General features: G+C 41.3%; 1 protein-coding gene across 1 annotated transcript in view; it reads left to right on the top strand.

Annotated features, from left to right (window-relative positions):
• Positions 1-315: 315 nt before the first annotated feature.
• Positions 316-20983, top strand: part of RMND5A (required for meiotic nuclear division 5 homolog A) — a 59336-nt gene continuing 38668 nt past the window's right edge. The window contains exons 1-2 of the mRNA XM_070511791.1: positions 316-776; positions 19879-20021. Coding sequence (XP_070367892.1) covers positions 635-776; positions 19879-20021 — 285 coding nt within the window. The 5' untranslated portion in view covers positions 316-634. The remainder of the gene's footprint in view (positions 777-19878; positions 20022-20983) is intronic.

Raw genomic sequence — 20983 nt, 5'->3', positions numbered from 1 at the left:
TTGTTTACGGAGCGCGCAGTTGTAGCGCTCTCGGAGCGCTGGGGCTGTCTCCAAAGTTCCCTATTTAGCTCCTCGGACCAATTGGGTCCTTGCTCCACCCTCGCCCTCTCCCTCGCACGCCTCCCGCGTGATACCGCCCACACCTTTAGAGCTGACGACCGCGCGGCGTTCCTCCGCCCGCACTCGCTCGGCTGCTCCCCCTCCAGGGTGCGCTTGGTACGGCCCGCGCAGCGCCTCCTTCCCTCGCTGGGGTGGCTGCCCCCCTTCGGGTCGGCGGCGCTTGGTGCCGCCCGGGAGAACCAGGTCATCGGTCGGTTCCGGTGAAAACAAAAACAATCGGCGGCGCCGCGGCGGGCTGCTGAGCGCGGCGAGCGGGAACGCAGGGTCGGGGTCGAGGGGCGAGCAGGAGTGCGGCGACGCGTCGGGGGCCGGGGCGCCATGGGGCAGGCGGGCTCGGGCTGTGCGGGGCTCCCGCGGCGCCGCGGCTAGCGCGCCTGCCGCCTCGGTCGCCTCAGCCGCCCGCGCCGCCCGCCTGGGGGACGAGGAGCAGGACGCGGCCTCGGCCGGGCCCGGGCCGAACGGCTGCGGACACCCGGGCGCCGGGGAGCCGAGCACCGCTCCCGCCGCCTCCGGGATGGATCAGTGCGTGACGGTGGAGCGCGAGCTGGAGAAGGTGCTGCACAAGTTCTCGGGCTACGGGCAGCTGTGCGAGCGCGGCCTGGAGGAGCTCATCGACTACACGGGCGGCCTCAAGCACGAGATCCTGCAGAGCCACGGTACGGGGCCCGGGTGGGCGCGCGGGGCAGGCCCACCGCCCGCGCCACTCAAGCCATGGCGGGCCGAGGGGTGCATCGGGAGGGCCCGGCCGCCACCTCCCCCGTGGCGCCGAGAGCCCCAGGCCGCTGTGACTTTGTCTCCTCTGCTCGCCCGGTTTGCTTCGAAGCTGCCCCGACCTCCTTGTTAATTAGGAGTGAGCGCGAACCCACCGGGAAACCCATCCCGGCGCCGCGGGCTGCGGCGGGGACAGAAGTGCGTGCGGGCGGGGCCGCCGCACCTGCCACCTCCGCCTCCCTGGGTTGGGTGCCGCTTGCCCCGCCCGGCCCGGGGGTCTCCCGGCGTCCCCGCGGCGGGGTCCCTCAGGCGAGTGGGGCGCCAGTTGCGTTGGACCCGGGGGTCTGGGCGATAAGAGGGTCAGTGCAGGGAAGCCCCCCTCCTCCCCTGCTCCGTAATCCTTGCTGGGGGACTGACTTTTCCTCTTTTTTCCTAATTAGAAAGTCGGGTGTTATTCTTAGCTGTGGGTTAACAGGACAGCCGCTCCTGCAACTTCATAATTTGGCTGCTGTGTGGAAGCAGCTCGTCTCCAGCTCCGCGGCTGCACTGACGTGATTCCGAGGAAACTAGCTGGATCAGACTGTTCAGCTCCCCTAGCGTAGCCGGGGATGAGACTCAGGAAGCTCAGGCAACTCTCCTGAAGCAAATTGTGGCACAAGTTCTTAGTTACTTGCTTTACCTGGTCAAGTTTTCACTTGTTTTCCTTTTAGAAAACAGATTTTCTCTAGGAGGTGTTTTACCTAGATTATTTCATTGTTATCCTGGGCCCTGGGGGCAGATACTTTGCCAGAGTTAACTTGTGGAAGCTGATTGGGTTTTTGATTTTGGTTTTTAAATAACATTAGAGGTTTAGGATCCTTAGATTAACATATTCGCACTGATGATTCCTTCTGATCAAAAAGTAAAGGACTTTGTTTAATGGATTTATTCAAAACTTCTCAAACTTTTGAAAAGAAGGTTTGGTAGCTGGGGTGAAATGCACATACTTGTGGCCGGTGAGATGAAGGCAGTGGCACCAGCTGGGCTTTTTTCTTTTCTTTTTTTTCCTCCTCCTTCTACACCTTCCTTTCCCATGATGAGGGAGTCTAATAACAACATCTCATTCTGGACACAGCAGCAGTCACCTTTAAACTTTGGGGAAGAAGCAAATCTGTAACTATGGTGGGGAAAGGAGTTGAATATTAATATGGCAAAACGAACAGACCTAGATGGCTGCTTGTGAAGGGGAAGTGGAAAGGGGGCGCGAATCCTGGGGAGGCTCTGGTGAATTTGGTTTTGGAAACGTGAGATAAAGCTGAAGAGGAAGATAGAGTCAAGGGCTTAATCTTTCCTGGCGGCTGAAAATGCATAGATGGAGTTGGGGAGAAAAGTAAGGTCTGGGATGGTTTCCTGGTGTCATTTCTACAGAGGAGAGTGAAGGACGTCACTGAGGCTGCAGGGAGGAAAGGCTTTAGGGTCTCACTACAACCTTGAACTCTGGGAGAGTGGAGGGCCACCCAGGAGCCAGCAGAAAAAGAAAAGGGCAGGGGCTTAGACAAATAGAGGTTGGTCAGGTGGTATTTGGCTTTTGGGAATCAGTGACCCTTTGTGCTTGTGGTTTCATAGAGCTGTTAAACTAGATTACAGGGAGTTGGGACGAAAAATGTGCAAACTGAGATGTAAGGGATGGAAGGTGTGTCCCTCCCCACCGCTGGAGAGGAAGTCTTTGTCTTGTTAAAGGCTGGAAGGAGAAGAATGAGTGAAGGGTGTAGACTTGGAGAGGTGGAAGGAACGTTTCCTTTTTAGGGAACAGGTTAGAGATTGAGGGGTTGGATAGGCAGAGTTTGAGAGAAGATGGAAAGTAAAATACTTTTCTTCCATGAGAGAGACAGACAGGGTATTAACTGAAGGGGGATGTGATTGTGAGCCTCGTTTTAGGGAATTGGGGCCCATCCAAGTTGGATAAAATAATTGGGAGAAATTGCTGAAGCAGGGATTTCTTTTAGATCTCTTTGCTTGGTGCTGGAGAACTTTTCAAGGAATTTATGGTCTGGGGGTATTAGCCATACGGTATGCCATGATGAATTGTCTGTGTTCTCCTTTCAACCTCTTGTCTACCAAATTGCAGTCTTATATTGGTATTGCTTTGATTTTCTTTAATAATAGGATTAAGGAACGAAAAGCAGTTATAAAACATGAAAGAAAAATAAATACCACAAGTGCCAGGTCTAGTTTCCAAAATAAAATCTTCTTTCTGATGTATTCTTATGTGTGAAGATAAACATCACGCTTTGGTATCTGGGTTATGGAATTTTTCAAAGCAGATAATTTCTAAAGTTCTCTGCAGGCCATGTGGCGGATGTTACATTGAATCTTAAATATGCCTCTGTCAGTCATATCTACTGAAATCTGAATTTGGAACTCCATTTTCAAGTTTAAAGGGAAGCTTTCAGAGCTTTGGAATGTACCTGTTTGGGCTGGTGATCTGGTAGGCTCCTACGACCTGGGAGAGGGGCTCCTTTTGGGACCCCATATCAGGGCTTTGGATCTCGTTCTCTGGGCTTATTTGTGGTAATGTTCTTGTAAGAATGTGATATGAATAAAGTAGAATCTTGGGGATCATACAAATACCCCAACATTGCATCATACTCATGGTGAGTGACGGCCTGATTCAGAAGAGTTCTTTAGCTGGTATTAGGGGATCAGTTCAGTTTTGAGGATGAATTACATTTTCTTATGTTTAAATTTCTTTTTTCTAAAGTTGTGAGCAGATGACGATACTAAATGAGAGCAGTTAGGATAGTTTGTGATGGAAACTGATCATGCGTAAATGGAGTATGGTTAGTAAGCCCGTTGACAACCCTTATCCGCTCTCACCACCCACATTCCAGATGTGAACACTGCCCAAAGGGGGCTCGCCTGGCTTCTGGCCTGGAAATAGTCCTACAGTGAGCCCTAAAATCTCTTTCATCTGCTGTAAATCGCCTTTATATAGCCTAGAATTCTGTCATACGAACTTTCTCCAATTAGCCATTTCTTTTAAAAATGCATTTTCTTAATTCATATACCTTTGGGAGAATGAGGGTGGTGTGGGACAGCCACTCACACCTGGTGAATTAGTTTGTGCTCTGCTGTTTAATCCACCCCTAACCAAGTCCATCCTGGGACAAGGAAACTCTTGTTTTGATGGAGGTGTCAGGCCTGTGGCAGAGGAATAATTTCGGAGTATAAGGCTCTGGGAAATAAGTGCGGGGGCTTTGACTGCCTGTCGTAGCCATTTGGGGGGGTTTCGGTGGTTCAGGGGCAACAGAGTAGTAATAGAAGTATGAAGAGGAGAATGCTGACAAGGAGTTCTGCCGAAGCTTGATCCCTTCCTCTTCCTGGAGACTGACTCTGAAGGCTTTTCTTCCTGCCCTTCCAGCTGCCTTGGAGCGCTTAGGGTGGTAGATGGGAGGATGGGGGAGTGATCCAGAGCCTGCAGAGGTTGCTGAGGTAAACGGGGTTCGAGATGACTGCTCATGGCAAGTGAAAGTATGTGGGGAGGTGTTGGTCTGGGAAAGGAATACCATTTTTTAGCTTAAATTTGCCAGAAGTTCAAGGATTGTACTGAGCTCTGATTCTTATCCGTAATAATTTTGATTAAGCTCTAGGTGCTCTTAATTGCCTGAACTCTGAGAGGAGAGGAGAGCACTGTTGTCATTCAGTTTTACCAGCCTTTCTGTGAGACTTTCCTGTAGCGTTTGGTCTGATTGAAGGTTCGGTGGGGTTGATGCGGTTCATGGTCGTTCCCAGTGTCCCTTGATCTGATCTGGATATCGCACTGGTGTTTCTCTGACTTCACTCACACGTGTGCACTCTGATTTTTCAGATGGATTCATGATTTTGGTTAGGGAGATTTATCCTCATTCAAGGCAATGAGATTTTTGAAGTCATAGATTTGGTGTGTTAGGTATAATAAGCTACATACTCAAAATAAATTTGTAACGGGGTCTGGCCCCGTGGCCGAGTGGTTAAGTTCGTGCGCTCCGCTGCAGGGGGCCCAGTGTTTTCGTTGGTTCGAATCCTGGGCGCGGACATGGCACTGCTCATCAGACCACGCTGAGGCAGCGTCCCACATGCCACAACTAGAAGGACCCACAACGAAGAATATACAACTATGTACTGGGGGGCTTTGGGGAGAAAAAGGAAAAATAAAATCTTTAAAAAAAAATTCGTAACTGTTAAAATATTGTTTCACATATAGCTGAAATCACTCTTCACATCAGTGGCATGGGAACCACACATACTACACACACTTTGGAAAACCCTTGGTTAACAGATAAAAAGCATGGATAAATTTTGGTGATTTGACTTGTGATTATTTATATGCTTTTTAGCATTTTTTTCCTATTGGTGAATATATGTATATTTTGTTTTCCATTAGCACTTGTGTGGTGGAAGGGATAACAGAAAAAAATCATGTATTGCTGATATTCTAAATTCACATTTGGTAAAAGAAGATTAGACTGAAATAATTGAGTAACGTTTTTATGACATGTTTAAATTGTACTTTGGAAAATTACAATCTTTTTAAGAGTAAAGGATGTGCCGTTTTATTATTATTATTTTTTTTTAGGCTATTATTAAATGGAGTTCTAATGTAGTTTCTGAAAGTGATTCTCAGGGAGTTTTCTAAATTTTAATTGTACTTATTTTGAGTAGATAATATATTCAGAAGGTTATAAATTGAAATGATAAAAAAGGATACCCAGTAAAAAATATCTTCCTCCCTCTCTTTTTTATTCCTGGACCACCTAGTTGCCTATCTCACAGACAAAGATGCTAGTTTCCAGGAGAATTTTTAAGAGAATTCAGGGAAATGGTAATTTGTCACTTTATTTTTACTTTGAAAGGGATTGGACATGTCTTTTTACTTACTGTGATTCAGGCTTAGTATTATCTCAGTTTACAAGGTGGTAAAGACACCGCCATTTGTGGCAGTGATCAACACATATATTAGCATCAAAGACTCCTCTTGTGTGTGTGTGTGTGTGTGTGTGTGTGGTCTCACTCCTAGTAATAAAACATTTAAACCAGGATCTTCTGCCTTTCTTTAATTTTTGGTGAATCAAAGAGAATTTAGTTACTAGTTGCAAAACTGCTTCCTTTTTTTAAATTTGAAGGTGACAAATGAAAAGGTAAGTAGGCAATTGAGCATGAAAAAAACCCACCGGGTTTTAAACTAATTTCTGTGGTACGATATTTTATCACTAGACAGAAATCAGAGGTCCCGGGTTCGCATGTTTGGTCTAACTTTCCATTGTAGAATTTGGGTTATATATATTATACATATGTATTGGAAAGTACGCTTATTTATATATATGTAAATTCTCTGTGCTTTTCAGAGCCTCCCAATGTTGAATGTATGGTGTTGAATGAGTGTAAAAGGATCAGGGTTTGGTGGACTACTGATTTGTTTACTTTTTCAGCATTATTCTTCTGTGTACTTGGAGTAGGCTACATAGCCTGGTCTTTTTATTTGTTAAAAATAACAAATATTTGTTAACCAAACTCTTTGCTAAATACTAATGAGATGCTTTTGAGAGAATAATGACTAAGTTTTGAATTGAGTAAAATTTGACATCTGCATTTATCATTTAGCCTGGAAAATAGCAGATAAGTAGGTCAGGAAAATTTGGATGGATAACAGCAGCCGTTGTTGAAATACCCTAGGAGGAGAATAGACCAGCTACCAGGTTGGTTGGGCTATTCTAGATGATGGGAATAATAGGTTAGTGATGGTGTTTACAGTTAGGTTTAGAAGCAGATTTAACTTTGTCATTCCTTTCCAGGCCCATGTAGGAGATAATTCTTTGTTATTTGGCACTTTATTCATTCAGACTAGTATATTACTCAGTATTCTTTTGGTTGCAGGTGGCAAAACTAAAATGGAATTTGTTGACTCATAACTAAATAGGCTGAGGTTAGGCCAGCTGGCTCCAGGCGCACAGAGGATGTCATAAGGACTGGTCTTTTTCTCTCCCTCCCTCAGCTGTGCTTTCCATGGTTGGCTTCATTCTCAGTGGAGCTCATGTCATCCTTATACTGCTAGTGATCCCAAAGAAAGGAACATGCCTTTTTTCTGTATTTCCAGCAAAATTACCAAGGCGTGTCATTATTGTCTTGCATTGGGTCATAAGCCTCTCCTTGAATCAGAACCTGGGACCACAGCATGGGGTCCATTCACCACCTTGGGCTGTGCTTACCCTGTGTCAGGAGATGTATGACCATGTGATCCACTATTGCTCAGATAGAGGAGAGAGTTCTAGAAAGGAAAACTTGCACCCGGACAGAAGTGACAGATATCTATTATAGTTGAGCAGCTACATATTAGATCACTAACAGTGTTCTTTGAGATGTTTTCTTGACTGGCCTGACCTTTATTTGTCAGCTTTTACCTTGCCTCCACTGTAATGTTCTTATAATTCAAATACTGAGTTAGTACGACAATCTGTAGACTAGAGAATACAACTTGATTAATGTTACCTTTAGAAACTTTAATGCTTGGCATAATAAAATCATTTTCCTAAGGTTATTTTATCTCTTAAATAGTTTCTTCCTCTGGATAATAACATTGGTGAGGGAGAAACTTGCCAACACTTCTGTGATACTATCATATTAGAGCTAATAGAGAAGTTTCCATTGTTGTTTTGTCTTAGTCTCTTAGTTGTTAGGATAGTGAAAATGGTGTAACAAACTATTCACTTGGGATATTAAAACTGACTTGTTTTTATTTTGGGTCCTGCTTCATCATCTGTAAATCTTTGAAAATGACCCCAAAATGTAGTTTAGGAGAGAATGTGGAGGGTCGTGGCCCTCAGCTGTGTACTTGGAGCCCCATGGTACTCCATGTAACTCCCAGAAGTTGATAGATACCAGGGAGATGATGCTCTCTAAACTGGACATTTCTCTGAGAGCTCCAAGAGTTTATAAAAGAGTTGCGGAAACTTCAGGTCTTCCTGTTAGATTAGGTGTTAGTCTAACATCTCAAAGAACAGAGACTAGAATCGAGTAGGATTTGAGGCTTTTAGAAATATGCTTTCACTTTGGGTTTGGTGATTGTATGGCTGAGCTCTAAATGGTTTTTTGGGAACATTGTTTGGAGAGTCCATAAGGCTTGTATTGTCAATCCTTTCTCCACTTAAGATTGAGGCCTGAATAGTAATTTCTTCTTGTCCTGGTGCACAGTGTCTGGCTGTGTGTTATGTTTGATGAGTTTGCTATTTCTGTGGACTCCATATAGATTTAATATCTTATTTTTGATATATGAAGACGTCTGGGAGGAGATAAGGAGACCTCTTTTAAAAGAAACACTTTACGTGGCCTCTGTCCTCCAGGAACTTAGAGGCTGGTTGAGGTGATGAGTCGAGTCTGCACTTGTGGAGTAGAGCGCAAAATTTTGTCCTTGAGATCTGAGTTTGAGTCCTTGCTTTGCCACTTTGCTGGTTCTACAATATTGCTTAGCCTGTTTCTTCTTCTGTAAACTGATAACTTACATCACAGGCTTAGGGGAATTAAATAGATAATAGATGTGAACTGGCTTTGAAATCTGTAAAACGAGGTATATTTGTTATTGTTAAGGTCTGTGCCTTTGAACAGTGTGAAGCACTGTTTTAATTGAGACATTTTGACTATTTAGGTATCTTTGTTACCAGTATATGTTAACTACCACTCTGTGCCCAGTGGTCTGCTTAGCACTGTAAGGAGTACTTAAAAGCTGTAAGAGTCTTCAAGGAACTTTAGTTGGATAACGAGACAGACTTTTACATTTGAGAGGGGACAACACTCTGGCCATGGCACAGTATAGATAGCACTGCTTCTGGTTGGTAGAAGTGCTAGCAGTTCAAAGAAATGGGAAGAGAAGGAGCCCTTAGAAAGAACTGCTTGGGGGAGGGATATTTTGAATGAACTTTAGAGCACCTGGTTGATAGTTATTAATCACCAGTTATATGTGGAACTAGGCCAAATCTTGTGGGAGTTACAAGCAGTCATTCTCATGCTTTAAGAATTTTCCATCTAGTTAGGGGAGATGAGACTGGTATGTTTTTCACAGAGAAAGTAACAGTGCCCTGTAATGCAAGGCCATGTATATAGGCCAAATGCTGATTGAGTGGTACAGACAAGAAGGGGTAGGATTTGAGACAGGGAGAGACTCTTCTAACCACTGGGAAGTTTGAGTAACAGAGATTGAATGTGGATGGTAGCAGATAGGATGGGGTGCCAGGAGAGGAGGTTGGCAAGAACAAAAGTGCAGAGGAGTGGGAGTACGAGAGGCATCCTGGGAATGATGAAGGACCAAAGTGTGGAGAAGTGGGATGAAAGAATTAGAATTAAATTGGAATCAGGTTTTATAGAGTCATGGCTACCAGGAAAAGTAGTAGACTAGAAAGAAAATTCTGATTGACTTGGGTGGGGGGCATGTTTTGAACAGGGAAGGGACAGGGACATGATCTGAGACCAACTAACAGCATTTAGGTTGATTGGAGTTGGGAATGAGGTTTGGTTAGAGGCAAGAAGACTAGTTAAGGTTAAATGTTAACCTAGATCTGATGAGATAGGGACCTGTCTTTGGGTGATGGTGGTAGAGAGTAAAGGGAGCCATGCGTGGGATCTCTTGAGGGGAAGAATTACCAGGACTTGGTGCATGGATGGAGTTTGGCAGAATGGGAGAGAAGGGCTGGAAAAATCGAAGATTAACCCAAGATTTTGGGCAAGAGTGACAGGTAGACAATTATGGAACCAGGAGGAAAATAGGAAGTTTAGGAGAGGGGAAGGTAGAAATTTGAGTTTGATTTTAAATATGAAATCCACATTTAAATGCTAAAAGAAACCTTATCTGGTTCAGCCATTCATTTTAGAGATAGATAGATGCCTAGAGATTAATTCTCTATATTTTGAATTTGAAGGGAATGAATAGGCTCTCTAAAGTGGCTCTATCTTGCAGACCTGTAAAAACTTGTGCCTACATCGTCTTTTTCTTCTCTCTCTCCAGTTCTTGCCTCATAGTCTACTTTTTTGAAGCCTTGCCTTTCTTCCCTGTGTCAGTCATTTTGGTATAGCTCTCTGCCCCAGGAGCACTATTAGTCTGTACCATGTAATTTAGCTCTTAAATATATTAACTTCCTTTTTCTGTTTTTTCCTCCTGCTTAGCTTTGCAGCACACTAGGCTGCGATTTGGTGCAGCGGATCAGAACACCTATCTGTGAATCTGCCTTTCTGTTCTGAAAGGTCAGGGGTTGACCAGCAAATACTGTGTAGATTTGCCAGCTATTAATATACTGAAAAAACTATTTTTTGTTTTCCGTGTGTACTGCCTCTAGGAAAAAATGAGCATGTTCTATTTGTACCTTTTCCTTCCTCCCCTGAGTAAATCTCTGTTGAGTAGCTGCTGTGTCCTGGGTGCTGAGGTAGCTCCTAACAAGCCCAAAACTTCAATAGGACACAGTTTAGTTTGCTGCTCACGGTATGAAATAGACCTTTTATTGTTTTTCTAATACTAACCTAACCTTTTCAAGTTGCAGGTTTTTCTGTTTTAACATTTTGCAAGCATGTCCATGTTCACCTTGTCAACAACTTCTTTACAGCCAATCTTAGACCTTTTATCCTTTATCTCCTTTCATTCCCACCCTCAATTTCTTAATCTGTAGGACACTTAATCTGTACCCTGCACACTGCTGACACAGGCATTCAGCACTCAGTAAATGTTAATTGAATCTAAATGTCATGGTTCTCCCTTCCTTATGACTGTAGCTTTTTTTCCTGTTTTGTCTTTGTCTGGTTTCATTTTGTTTATTTTAAGGTATTAAGACTTTTTTTTCCCCCTAAGAGTGGGATAATGTAAAATTTTTTCCTCTTATAGCCTTCTTTTGGCTTTTTCTATTTTAATTTTTTTTAAAAGAACTAATCTAGGATGAATTCTGGAGTACAGCTGTATTAGGTACAGTTTGGATTATGTTTACTAAATAGATTTCTTTGTATTTATCTACATCAGAACTTGTGTGCTGTTTTGCTTTCCACTTAATTCCAAATTTAAGATCTCTGTCCATTTTATGAAGGTAGAGTTAACTTTTAATAAGTCAAAAGGGCTCAAATGCAATATATATAATATTTATAAACTTGGTTATTTAAAGTTTTTCCTGCCTCCACAATATTCATAAAAATATTAAGTCAAGTCTTAGTGATTTCTGGGAATCCTACTATTTACTCCAAAATATTCTAGTCCTAGGTGAGTCCTAGTTCACCCTTTTTGGAAATTTGAATAATAATCATCATCATAGCATTACCGTTCTGTGTTGTCCTCACCATTTTTTATAGAGTGCTCTCAATTATGGTGGATCTCATCTCATGTGTAGTGGGTCTCATCTGATGTGTTTGACTCTCAGGCAACATGTACTTCATGGTGTAGTTGACACCTCTAAGCTGCCTTTTATAGACCAAGTTAGAACTTTTGATTATCTGCCCTTGAGTAGACATCAAGCTACAGCAGTTGTAGTGCTGCCTACCAACCAGCTGTTTAGTTTTAGCAACACTTTCTTTAACAGTGTGTGTGCAATTATTTGAGGGTTTTTTTCTCCCAATGTGATAAAAATAAGTGACAGACTTGAAAATGCAAACACTGAGTAGGGATGGGAAACACAGTTTTCAATCTTGATGCCTTTCTTTTGGTTGTATTAGATGGCCCAAAATGATTAGCAAATCTTGTCACATAGTTGGACACATGGTTGTCTTAAGCCATGTGATGAGTAACGAAGCAAAATAATTGAACAAATATATGTACAAGATGATAGAACTGTATTAAAGTTATTTATAAAACCAGTGTGTAATTAGGAATTTTATAATTTTTCACTTTGTGGGAACCAACACCCACTCGGGTAAGTATAAGTTTGCTCTCCCTTCCTACCTTCTGACTGGGGCACACTTTTATAGAAACGCATCATACGCTAAAGTTGAGATGTATTTCATTTCTTTGACAAACCTTGGGATAGTTTTCTTTTACGAGCCAGGAAGCTGTGGCTCAAAACAGAAGCCTGTGAATTTTTATTCCAAGTCTTTACCTATATGTTTAAGGTTCATTTGGGGTGGGAGGGGCTGTTATTTGGAAAAGAGAAACAACTTATATCCGAGGGACTCTATTTTGTGAATATGTTGTATTTGAAAATTGATGTGTGTGTATTGACTTGTTTATTTATTTGGTGTTTGGAAAATTTAGGCTGCAGTGCTATTGCGCAGTACACACTAAACACCCTGTTAGTGAGTGGAGGATCAGCGAGCGGCTGGGTGTGAAACTGCTGGCAGTTTCAGCGAGTGTTGGTTCTGAGCAGAGTCTCCACCTCTTGGCTTGAAATTGAGAATATATAATGCACAATTTATTATTTTTCTGTTCATTCAGTAAATAGTTATTGAATTCCTAATATGTGCCAGTTACCATGCAAAATCCTGGAGATTAAACAATCATACTTCCTATCTTCAAGTAATTTCGTGGGGGTGATAGACAAATATTGACTATGAAATGTGAAACCCTGATAGGGAAGTAGGTATTTATAATGCAATGTGAAACCCTGATGGAGAAGTACAGGATGCTATGGAAACAAATATTTTTCTAATTTGTTGTTTCTGTGAAACTCATGGGCATAAATCCTGAAATGGCTAGGCAGTGAAGCCCAAGGGCAGTGCTTGAAGTCTTAGCTGGGCTTTGTAAAAACACTTTAGGAGTTAACTCAAATATGTTTTAGTTTGGCAAATGTCTGATTTTGTAGGAGACCATGACTATTCCAATTTCTGAGAATGTTGTGCTTAAAGTCTGTTTATAGGAAGTATTATTCTCTTGCATCAGAAGGATATTATCTTTAACTTAGACCAGCCATGTGTGTTGGTCCTTTGCTTGGATTTAAAATCTCTTATTGACATGCTAATTATTTTACCTGTTGAATCAAGTCATAATAAAAGCGACCTTAAAAAGTACTTTTGTAGTACAGCCACTCTGGAAGACAGTTTGGCTGTTTCTTACAAAACTAAACATTACTCTTCCCATAAGATGCAGCAGTCATACACCTTGGTATTTACCCAAAGGATTTGAAATCTTACGTCCGCACAGAAATCTGCACATGGATGTTTAGAGCAGCTTTATTCATAATTACCAAAACTTGGAAGCAGCTAAGATGTCCTTCTGTAGGTGAAAGGATAAATAAAGTGGTGCATCCAGACAATGGAATATTATTAAGCGCTAAAAAGAAATGAGTTATCAAGCCATGAAAAGACACGGAGGAAGCTTAAATGCATATTATTAAGTGAAAGAAGCCAGTTTGAGAAGGTCTCATGCCATATCATTCCAACTATATGACGTTCTGAGAAAGTCAAAACCATGGAGACAAAAAGATAAGTGGTTGCCAGGTTTGGGGTGAAGAGTGATAAATAGGCAGAACACAGAGAATTTTTAGGGCAGTGAAAATACTCTGCATCATACTGTAATGATGGATGCCTGTCATTATACATTTGTCAAAACCTGTAGAATGTGCAGCACCAAGAGTGAACCCTAAGATAACTATGGACTTTGTGTGATTATGATGTGTCAATGTAGGTTTATCCTTGGTTAAAAAAAAAAGTGCCATTCTGGTGAGTGATGTTGATAATGGGGGTGGATGCGTGGAGGTAAGGTGTATATGGGGAAATCCCTGTACCTCCCTCTCACTTCTGTTGTAAGCCTAAAACTGCCCTAAAAAAAGAATCTTAAAAAAGAAAAAGGTACTTGTAGTGACTGTGAGTGGTGAGCACGACCTCAAAACTATTTCTTTCAAGCTTGTGTATGGGGCCTGAGTCCAGGGAGTTATATTGCATTGAAAGACACAGTCCAAAGAATGCACAGGACTTTATTCTGGGTAAAACCTGACCACTCCAGTGGCCAACCTGGATACCAGCATTGACCTTCAGATCTAGTTTAGTTACGGTAAAGATGGTTGTCACAGTAATTCCCCAGCTTTACTTCCAGGAACGGAATCCAATTAGATTTCTGTCACAGAAAGGTTCTCGTCGAAGCAGGTTTTGTTTTCAGACAGAGAAGTGAAAAGAGTGTTAAATCTCTCCCTTTAGGACTGAGAAATTTGGTTTCAGTCAGTTTGGTCATTATAGTGATTTTCAAACCTGTTTTTACCTTTGGCTGCTTTCCATTGAGTCCATTTGAAAATGCATTAGTGGAACCTTTCTGAACAGGGCTTTCCCGGGGTTCTCTTTCAGATTATTCCATTATACTTTTCTTGGACTTCCAAATACTTTGTAGAAATTATTTTTCCTTGGAGTATACTGAGAACTCTCAGTGTTAATTATCTGACGTTATGCTATTAGTATCTATCATTTATAAAGTTGAAAGTTTACTTGGTAGTTTTGAAGTTCATTTGGTAAATTCCAAATGATGTCTCTCCTCCAGCTTCATCTCTGCTTTTTTGTTCTTTAACCTTTTGTTTAGTTTGTCGTTCACTGACTATAGAAACAAACATGTCTGGCTGGATAGGAGTTATGGCTTGTATTTTTTAGCTTACTTTTTTTTTTGTTTTTTGAGATATAGTTCACATACCATGAAAGTTACCCTTTTAAAGAGTATAATTCACTAACTTTTAGTCCATTCAGAGTTGTGGGCCATAACCATGATCTAATTCCAGAACGTTTTCATCACTCCCAAAAGAAACCTCATACTCTTTAACAGTTACTCTCCATTCCAGTCTTCCCCCACCCCCTGGCAACTGTGAATCTACTTCTGTCTATAGATTTGCCTTTTCTGGACATTTCATATAAATAGGATCACACAATATGTAGCCTTTTGTGTCTGGCTTATTTCACTTAACATAATGTTTTCAAGGTTCATCCATGTTGTAGCATGTATCAGTGCGTCATTCCTTTCTATGGCTGAATAATCCATTGTATGGATGTGCCACATTTTGTTTATCCATTCATTTGGACACTTGAATTGTTTCTACTTTTTGGCTGTTATGAATAATGCTGCTATGAACATTCATGTATAAATTTGTGTGTGAAAATATGTTTTCATTTCTCTTAGGTATGTACCTAGGAGTGGAATTCCTGGGTCATAGGGTAACTGTTTAGCTTTCTGAGGAACTGTCAAACTGTTTTCTACAGTGGCTGTACCATTTTACATTCCGCCAGCAACGTTTGAGGGTTCTAAATCCTCCACATCCTTGCCAACATTTCTTGTTGTCCATCTTTTTCATTATAGCTATTTCAGTGGGTGTGAGGTAGTTTTTCATTGTAGTTTTGATTTGTATTTTCCTATTGACTAATGATGTTGAGCATCTTTTCCTGTGCTTATTGGTTATTTGTATATCTTCTTTGGGAAAAATGTCTATTCAAATGCTTTGCCTGTTTTCAAATTGGGTTGTCTTGTTAGTGTTCAGTTATAAGAGTTCTTAATATATTCTGGATACTAGACCCTTATCTGATAAATGAGTTGCAACTATTTCTCTTCCATTTTGTGGGTTATCATTTCACTTTCTTGGTAGTGTTTGAAGTAGAAAAGGTTTTAGCTTTGATGAAGTCCATTTTAATTATTGTTTCTTTGATAGCTGTGCTTTTGGTATAATATATAAGAAACCATTGCCCAATCTAAGGTCAAGAATACACTCATTTTCTTCCAAGCATTTGATAGTTGCAGCTCTTACATTTAGGTCTTTATTCCATTTTGAGTTAATTTTTGTATATGGTATGATTATTTTGCACGTGGATATCTAGTTATCCCAGCACCATTTGTTGAATACGGCTTTCTTTCTAACTGTCCTTTTCTCTTTCTTTATTTACCAGTAATCCAAATACTTATATTAATAGTGCCTGCATATGTGCAAGACATATGATAAGACTCTGGAGTATACAGTTTACAATAAGAACCTTTCTTCCCTTAAGGACTTATATCTAGTTGAGACTGATGATGGCATCTATACATGAAGTGGTTAAATGGTACATGATTTAGTGCCAGAGGAGTGGTGGAGAGAAGAGAATTCACTAGAAATTGAGAAGACTGGGTAAGTATATGGGGAGAGAAGTTCATAGAGGAGAGGAAGCCATTGAGGTTAGGTAAGGTTTGATACAGAAAGGCCAGAAATAGCCAGAGCAGAGCTACTGAAGCAGTTAGATTCTTTTGGCCCAAAGTATTTATGGAGCACCTTTTAGACAGATTTTGAAATTTTCCTGAAATACAGCCTTCCCTTAGGCTAAATTATGTTATTAGAAGTTGGAAGCACCTGATAATACAGTCACATTATTTAACAATGGGGATGCATTCTGAGAAATGCGTCTTTAGGGGATTTCATTGTTGTATGAACAGCAGAGTGTACTTACACAAACCTAGATGGTATAGCCTGCTACACACCGAGGCTATTTGGTGCTAATCTTTTGGGACCACTGTTGTGTATGTAGCCTGTCATTGACCGAAAGGTCCTTATGTGGTTCATGACTGTTTACTTTGTGCAGTTGTATTTAGAGATAGGGCAGTTTCTATTTTGGCCACCCCATATTGGATTGGGTACCTTATGGGCATTATCTTCTGTTTGCTTATCTTTTTACTTCTCTCAGTGGTTGTCGTTGAACCACATTTATTATATTCCCTTTTCACAGTCCCTACAACCTTCTAGATTTCTTTTCTTGAAACTCTAGAGAAACTGTTCTTGTCATAGTCACTGATAACTTCCACATTGTAAATCTAGTGGTCAGTTCTTAGTCCACATCTTACTTGACATAGCAGTGCATGTAACATAGTTGGTTACTCCCTCCTTGACGCATTTTCTTCACTTGGCTTCCCCAACACCATACTTTCTTGATTTTCCTCCTCCATCACCGTTAGTCTTTTAGTAGGTCTTGTTAGTCTCCTTTTTCTGTTCCACTTCATCTTGGTCTCATAAACTTGGAGTTCCCAGGACTGTCTCCTTTTACCCCTTCTTTGCGTCTGTACTGAGTTTCTTTGTGATTTCGTTTAGTCTCATGGCTTTAAGTATCATCTATGTGTCAGTGACTCGCAAATTTGTATATCCAGCACTGATCTTGTTCCAACTAGCTTTTCCACATATGCACTGGGGTGACTACTCTAAATCTCAAATTTAACAAGCCCCAAACTGAATTCTTTATCTCTCCCTTCCTCTCATTCCAGCTCTGACTTTAATCTTTTTCATCTTAATTGAAGACTACTCCTTCTTTCCAGTTGACTCAGGCTAAAAACCTTAGAGTCATCTGTGAGTCCTTTTCTTTCCTCCTGTCCAGTCAGGAAATCCTGTTGGCTTTACTTCCAGAATATATCCAGAATCCAACCACTTCTCACTACCTCCACATCTAATAGCCTGCACTGAGCCACTGTTGTCTCATCTGGGTTGCTCCCACAACCTCCTCATTTATCTCCCTTCTTCTGTTCTTATACTCCTGTCATCAGCCAGAATGACCATATTAAGTGTTATGTCAGTTTATTTACCTTCTCTGCTCAAGACCCTGCAGTGGATATCCCTTTGACTCAAAGTAAAAGCCACAGTCTTTACGATACCAAAAAAGCCCCACAAGATCAGGACCCCCGTTATCTCTTGGGCTTTCTTTCCTCCTGTTTTCCTTTGCCAGAAATCTACTTTAGCCACACTGGCCTCTGTTATTCCTTGAATAGTGTAGGTATATTTCTCCAATAGGGCTTTTGTCCTCTCAAGCTGGAATCCTTTCCCTGGTGGGGAGGAAAACTAATTTTCCCACTATCCTTGTGGATTCTTGGCTGAAACCCCTGTAATAAAAGACAGATTAACAAGAGAAAAACAGTTTATTAACATGTATCCATCATGTATACATGGGAGATTCTCCCAGGGAAAAACTGGGTAACTCAAAGTGGTGGCTTAGAATTCAGGCTTAAATACCATCTTCAGCTAAAGACAAAAGAAAGAAAAGTGCGGGGAGGCCAATATGGGGAGGGAGGGAGATTTACCAGGAAAAGCACAGTAAACAAGGGTAAGGTTTGTTATGTTAAGTCTTAGCTGCCTCCATTGATAGAAGTTTTGTATGATTTAGAGTCATCCTTCTCTTCTTGGTACAGAGAAGGAGACACCCTTACAAATGGAGATTTCTCTTATAAGTGTAAATTTCTCTTACAAAAGGGTAACTTCTCTGTTTTCAGAACTTCTGTGTCCGTTGTTTCTCAAAATAATCAGTTCAAAGTAATCCTCCTGCCAAAGAAGCGTATTTTGGGGTGGCATATTCTAATTTTCACCTTCAAGGTAGCCACATGGCTGATTCCCTTACTTTCCAGTCTTTGCTCAACTGTCTTTCTCAGTGAGGCCTACCACATCCACCCTGTTTAAGACTGCAGTTGCTCAACCCACATACACTCCCCATCTCTTTTACTCTGCTTTATTTTCCCATACTAGAATATATCATCATTCTGTCATACTGTGTAATTGACTTAGGTTTGTATTGTTTATCTTGCTCACCAGAAGGTAGTTTTAGGGCAGGGATTTTGGTGGTTTTGTTTCACTGCTATACTTGTCACATATGAGTGCTCAATAAATATTTGTTGAATGAATGAACATCCTACTGTACTTCTGGGCTTATTCTTGTTCACTTTCTTGGGCCCCATCCCAGACCGATTGAATTAGAAACTCTGGGGATGGGGGGCCAACTACTTTGTTTTAACTAGGCCTCCAGGTAATTCTGATGTACATTAAATTTTAAGAACCACTGCTATATAATTTGAGTAGGATTTCAGAAGCCAGGCCTGTTGATTGCAAGTGGGGATATGTAGATATGTGAGATAATTGACACATGTAACTGAATTTGTTTTTTCTCCCTTCTTCTCCTCTTTTCCTGAGGAAATAGCACAGGGGAAGAGGAAATATATTGTAGTAGCTTTCACTTGATTTATCATGTGTGTCAAAGGTCACCGAGACCACCTTTAGGTTCCAGTTATCACTAGGACGATGCATAGGACTCAGCATGTAGTCACACTCATGGCTAAGATTTATAACAGGAAAAGGGCACAAAGCAAAATCAGCCAAGGGGAAAAGGTACATGGGGTCAAATCCAGAGGAAACAAGGAGAAAGCTTCCAAGAGTCCTGTCCCAGTGTAGTCACACAGGGCACCTTTAATTCCTCCAGCATCGAATTGTGACATGTGTGGAGTATTTTTTACCAGGGAAGCTCATTAGAGACTTAGTACTCAGGGTGTTTATTGGGCACTGGTCATATAGGTACCTCTGCCGGGCACATAGGAAAGTTCCACACTTGCAACGGGAAAGCAGATATTCAGCATAAACCACAAACAGTTTAGCCACAGCGAGGCCTTCTTATCAATACTGGGAATGGTGGGAGCCCTCCCGAAATCCACATTCCCAGATGCCAGCCAGGGTCAGCCTTGCAAGCAGGCCTTTCTAAGGATAGTAATCTCAGGCCTACTTGCAAGGTTGGCCCTTGGCTGGCATCTGGGAACTTCGATTTCGCAAGGGTTCCCACCACCCTAACTGGTAAGAGTGGCTGGCTCACTGTTGCTTATAGGTGGGGACGTGTTAACTCTTTTCTGCTGTGTTCACTCTTTTCATCATGGTATCTAAAGAAGTTTGTTAGTTTTTTCTTCTGCTTCATGTAGATTATAAAGCATTTAGACTAAATAATCTTTAGGAAATTTAGTAACTATCAAAATGTTTTGAGAATGACTTGAACAGTTTACTTTAAGTGGATTGAATAAGTGAGTTTATTCACTTAGACGTGTTTTCTGAAAAATGCCTTGGCAGTGTTATTCACAGTCTATGCTGATTTTAATAATTATGAAAGTGGTTTATTTCATAGTAAAATTTCCTTATTTATTCCAAAAAATAAAATATATTAAGATAGCTTTCTTAGTATTCACTTGAAAAAATTGTCTATGAATGTGACCACCTGCTTCAAAGCAGGCACTGGTTTTTCTTCACTTTTCTTCCATCTTTCATGTTCCAAGGGTGTGTTTGAAGCTTGTTGTCTTTGGGTTTGCTTTCATGAGTAACCAGTCTTCTGTCCTCCTTTTTTGTTTTATAGGCCAAGATGCTGAATTATCAGGGACACTTTCACTTGTTTTGACACAGTGCTGTAAAAGAATAAAGGATACTGTTCAGAAATTGGCCTCAGACCACAAAGACATCCACAGCAGCGTTTCTCGGGTTGGAAAAGCCATTGATAAGGTATGATGTTAAGCAAGTGTTTGGTATTTTTTAGCATCATCCTTCATCTCCTGTCACTGCTTTGATAACGTTAGCTTTCTGAAATTATTTTATGCTGTTCCTTTCATCCTTGCTACTAATAACTTTTGCAGATCTGGTTTTGCTGTGTTATTCTTAAATTCCTTGTTGCTATTATTTAAAAGCAAAAATAAAAACAAACCAAAAAAACCTTCCCTTTTTACAGTGTTTTTTATCCACTTGCTTATATGACTACAGCTCCTTGTGTCATGATGAGCAAATTTCCACAGAAATTTTAACTTACTATGAGGGAGTTTGTTTATAGAAGTAGTTTTTCCTACTTCCTGAGTATTTCCCTGACTGTGACTCTGTCTCTATTATGGGTTGATTAGGATAACATCCGTCTCCCCTGCATCATCCTGACTCTTCTTGTCTCCCTGTGGGCCTGCTGGTTGCTTTTCTCCAGTGTTTCCTTCTGTGTGAGTGAGTGGGTTGGTTGGTTGTCAACAAGGCTAGTCACTTGTGTTGCATGATTTTTATTGTGACATCTCTTGAATCTTTGGCTTAGGGTTATACTTAGAAGCAGTGATTATTTTTAGCACTGGGCTGCTTTTTCCCGTGGAGTTCATAGTCCTAGTGGAGCCTAAGAGACGTGGCCTAAGGTTACTGTGTGATGCCTGACTGCTTCAGCCATTGAGGAGTTTGTGACTGATTATGGACATTTTTGTTCACACATCATAAACTCTGAGAGGGTAGAAAGAACTTTTGAGGAGAGCTCTTTTAGCAAAATAGTCCTATGTGTTGCTTAGCCTATGCATGAGAGCAATAGCTGTAACATAGATAGAAACTCATGGAATCCAGAAAGTGGCTCTAACTCATGAGTAAGCCTAACTCTTAGGAATTATCGTATAGGACAGTAGTATTGAAAGGCTAGACTTGAGGCAGCCTAAGTCAGAACTAAATGC

Source organism: Equus asinus, chromosome 6, assembly GCF_041296235.1.
Source record: "Equus asinus isolate D_3611 breed Donkey chromosome 6, EquAss-T2T_v2, whole genome shotgun sequence".
NCBI classification, from domain to species: domain Eukaryota; kingdom Metazoa; phylum Chordata; class Mammalia; order Perissodactyla; family Equidae; genus Equus; species Equus asinus.
The sequence above is the reverse complement of the archived record's forward strand: the minus strand, read 5'-3'. Positions and strand labels throughout refer to the sequence as shown.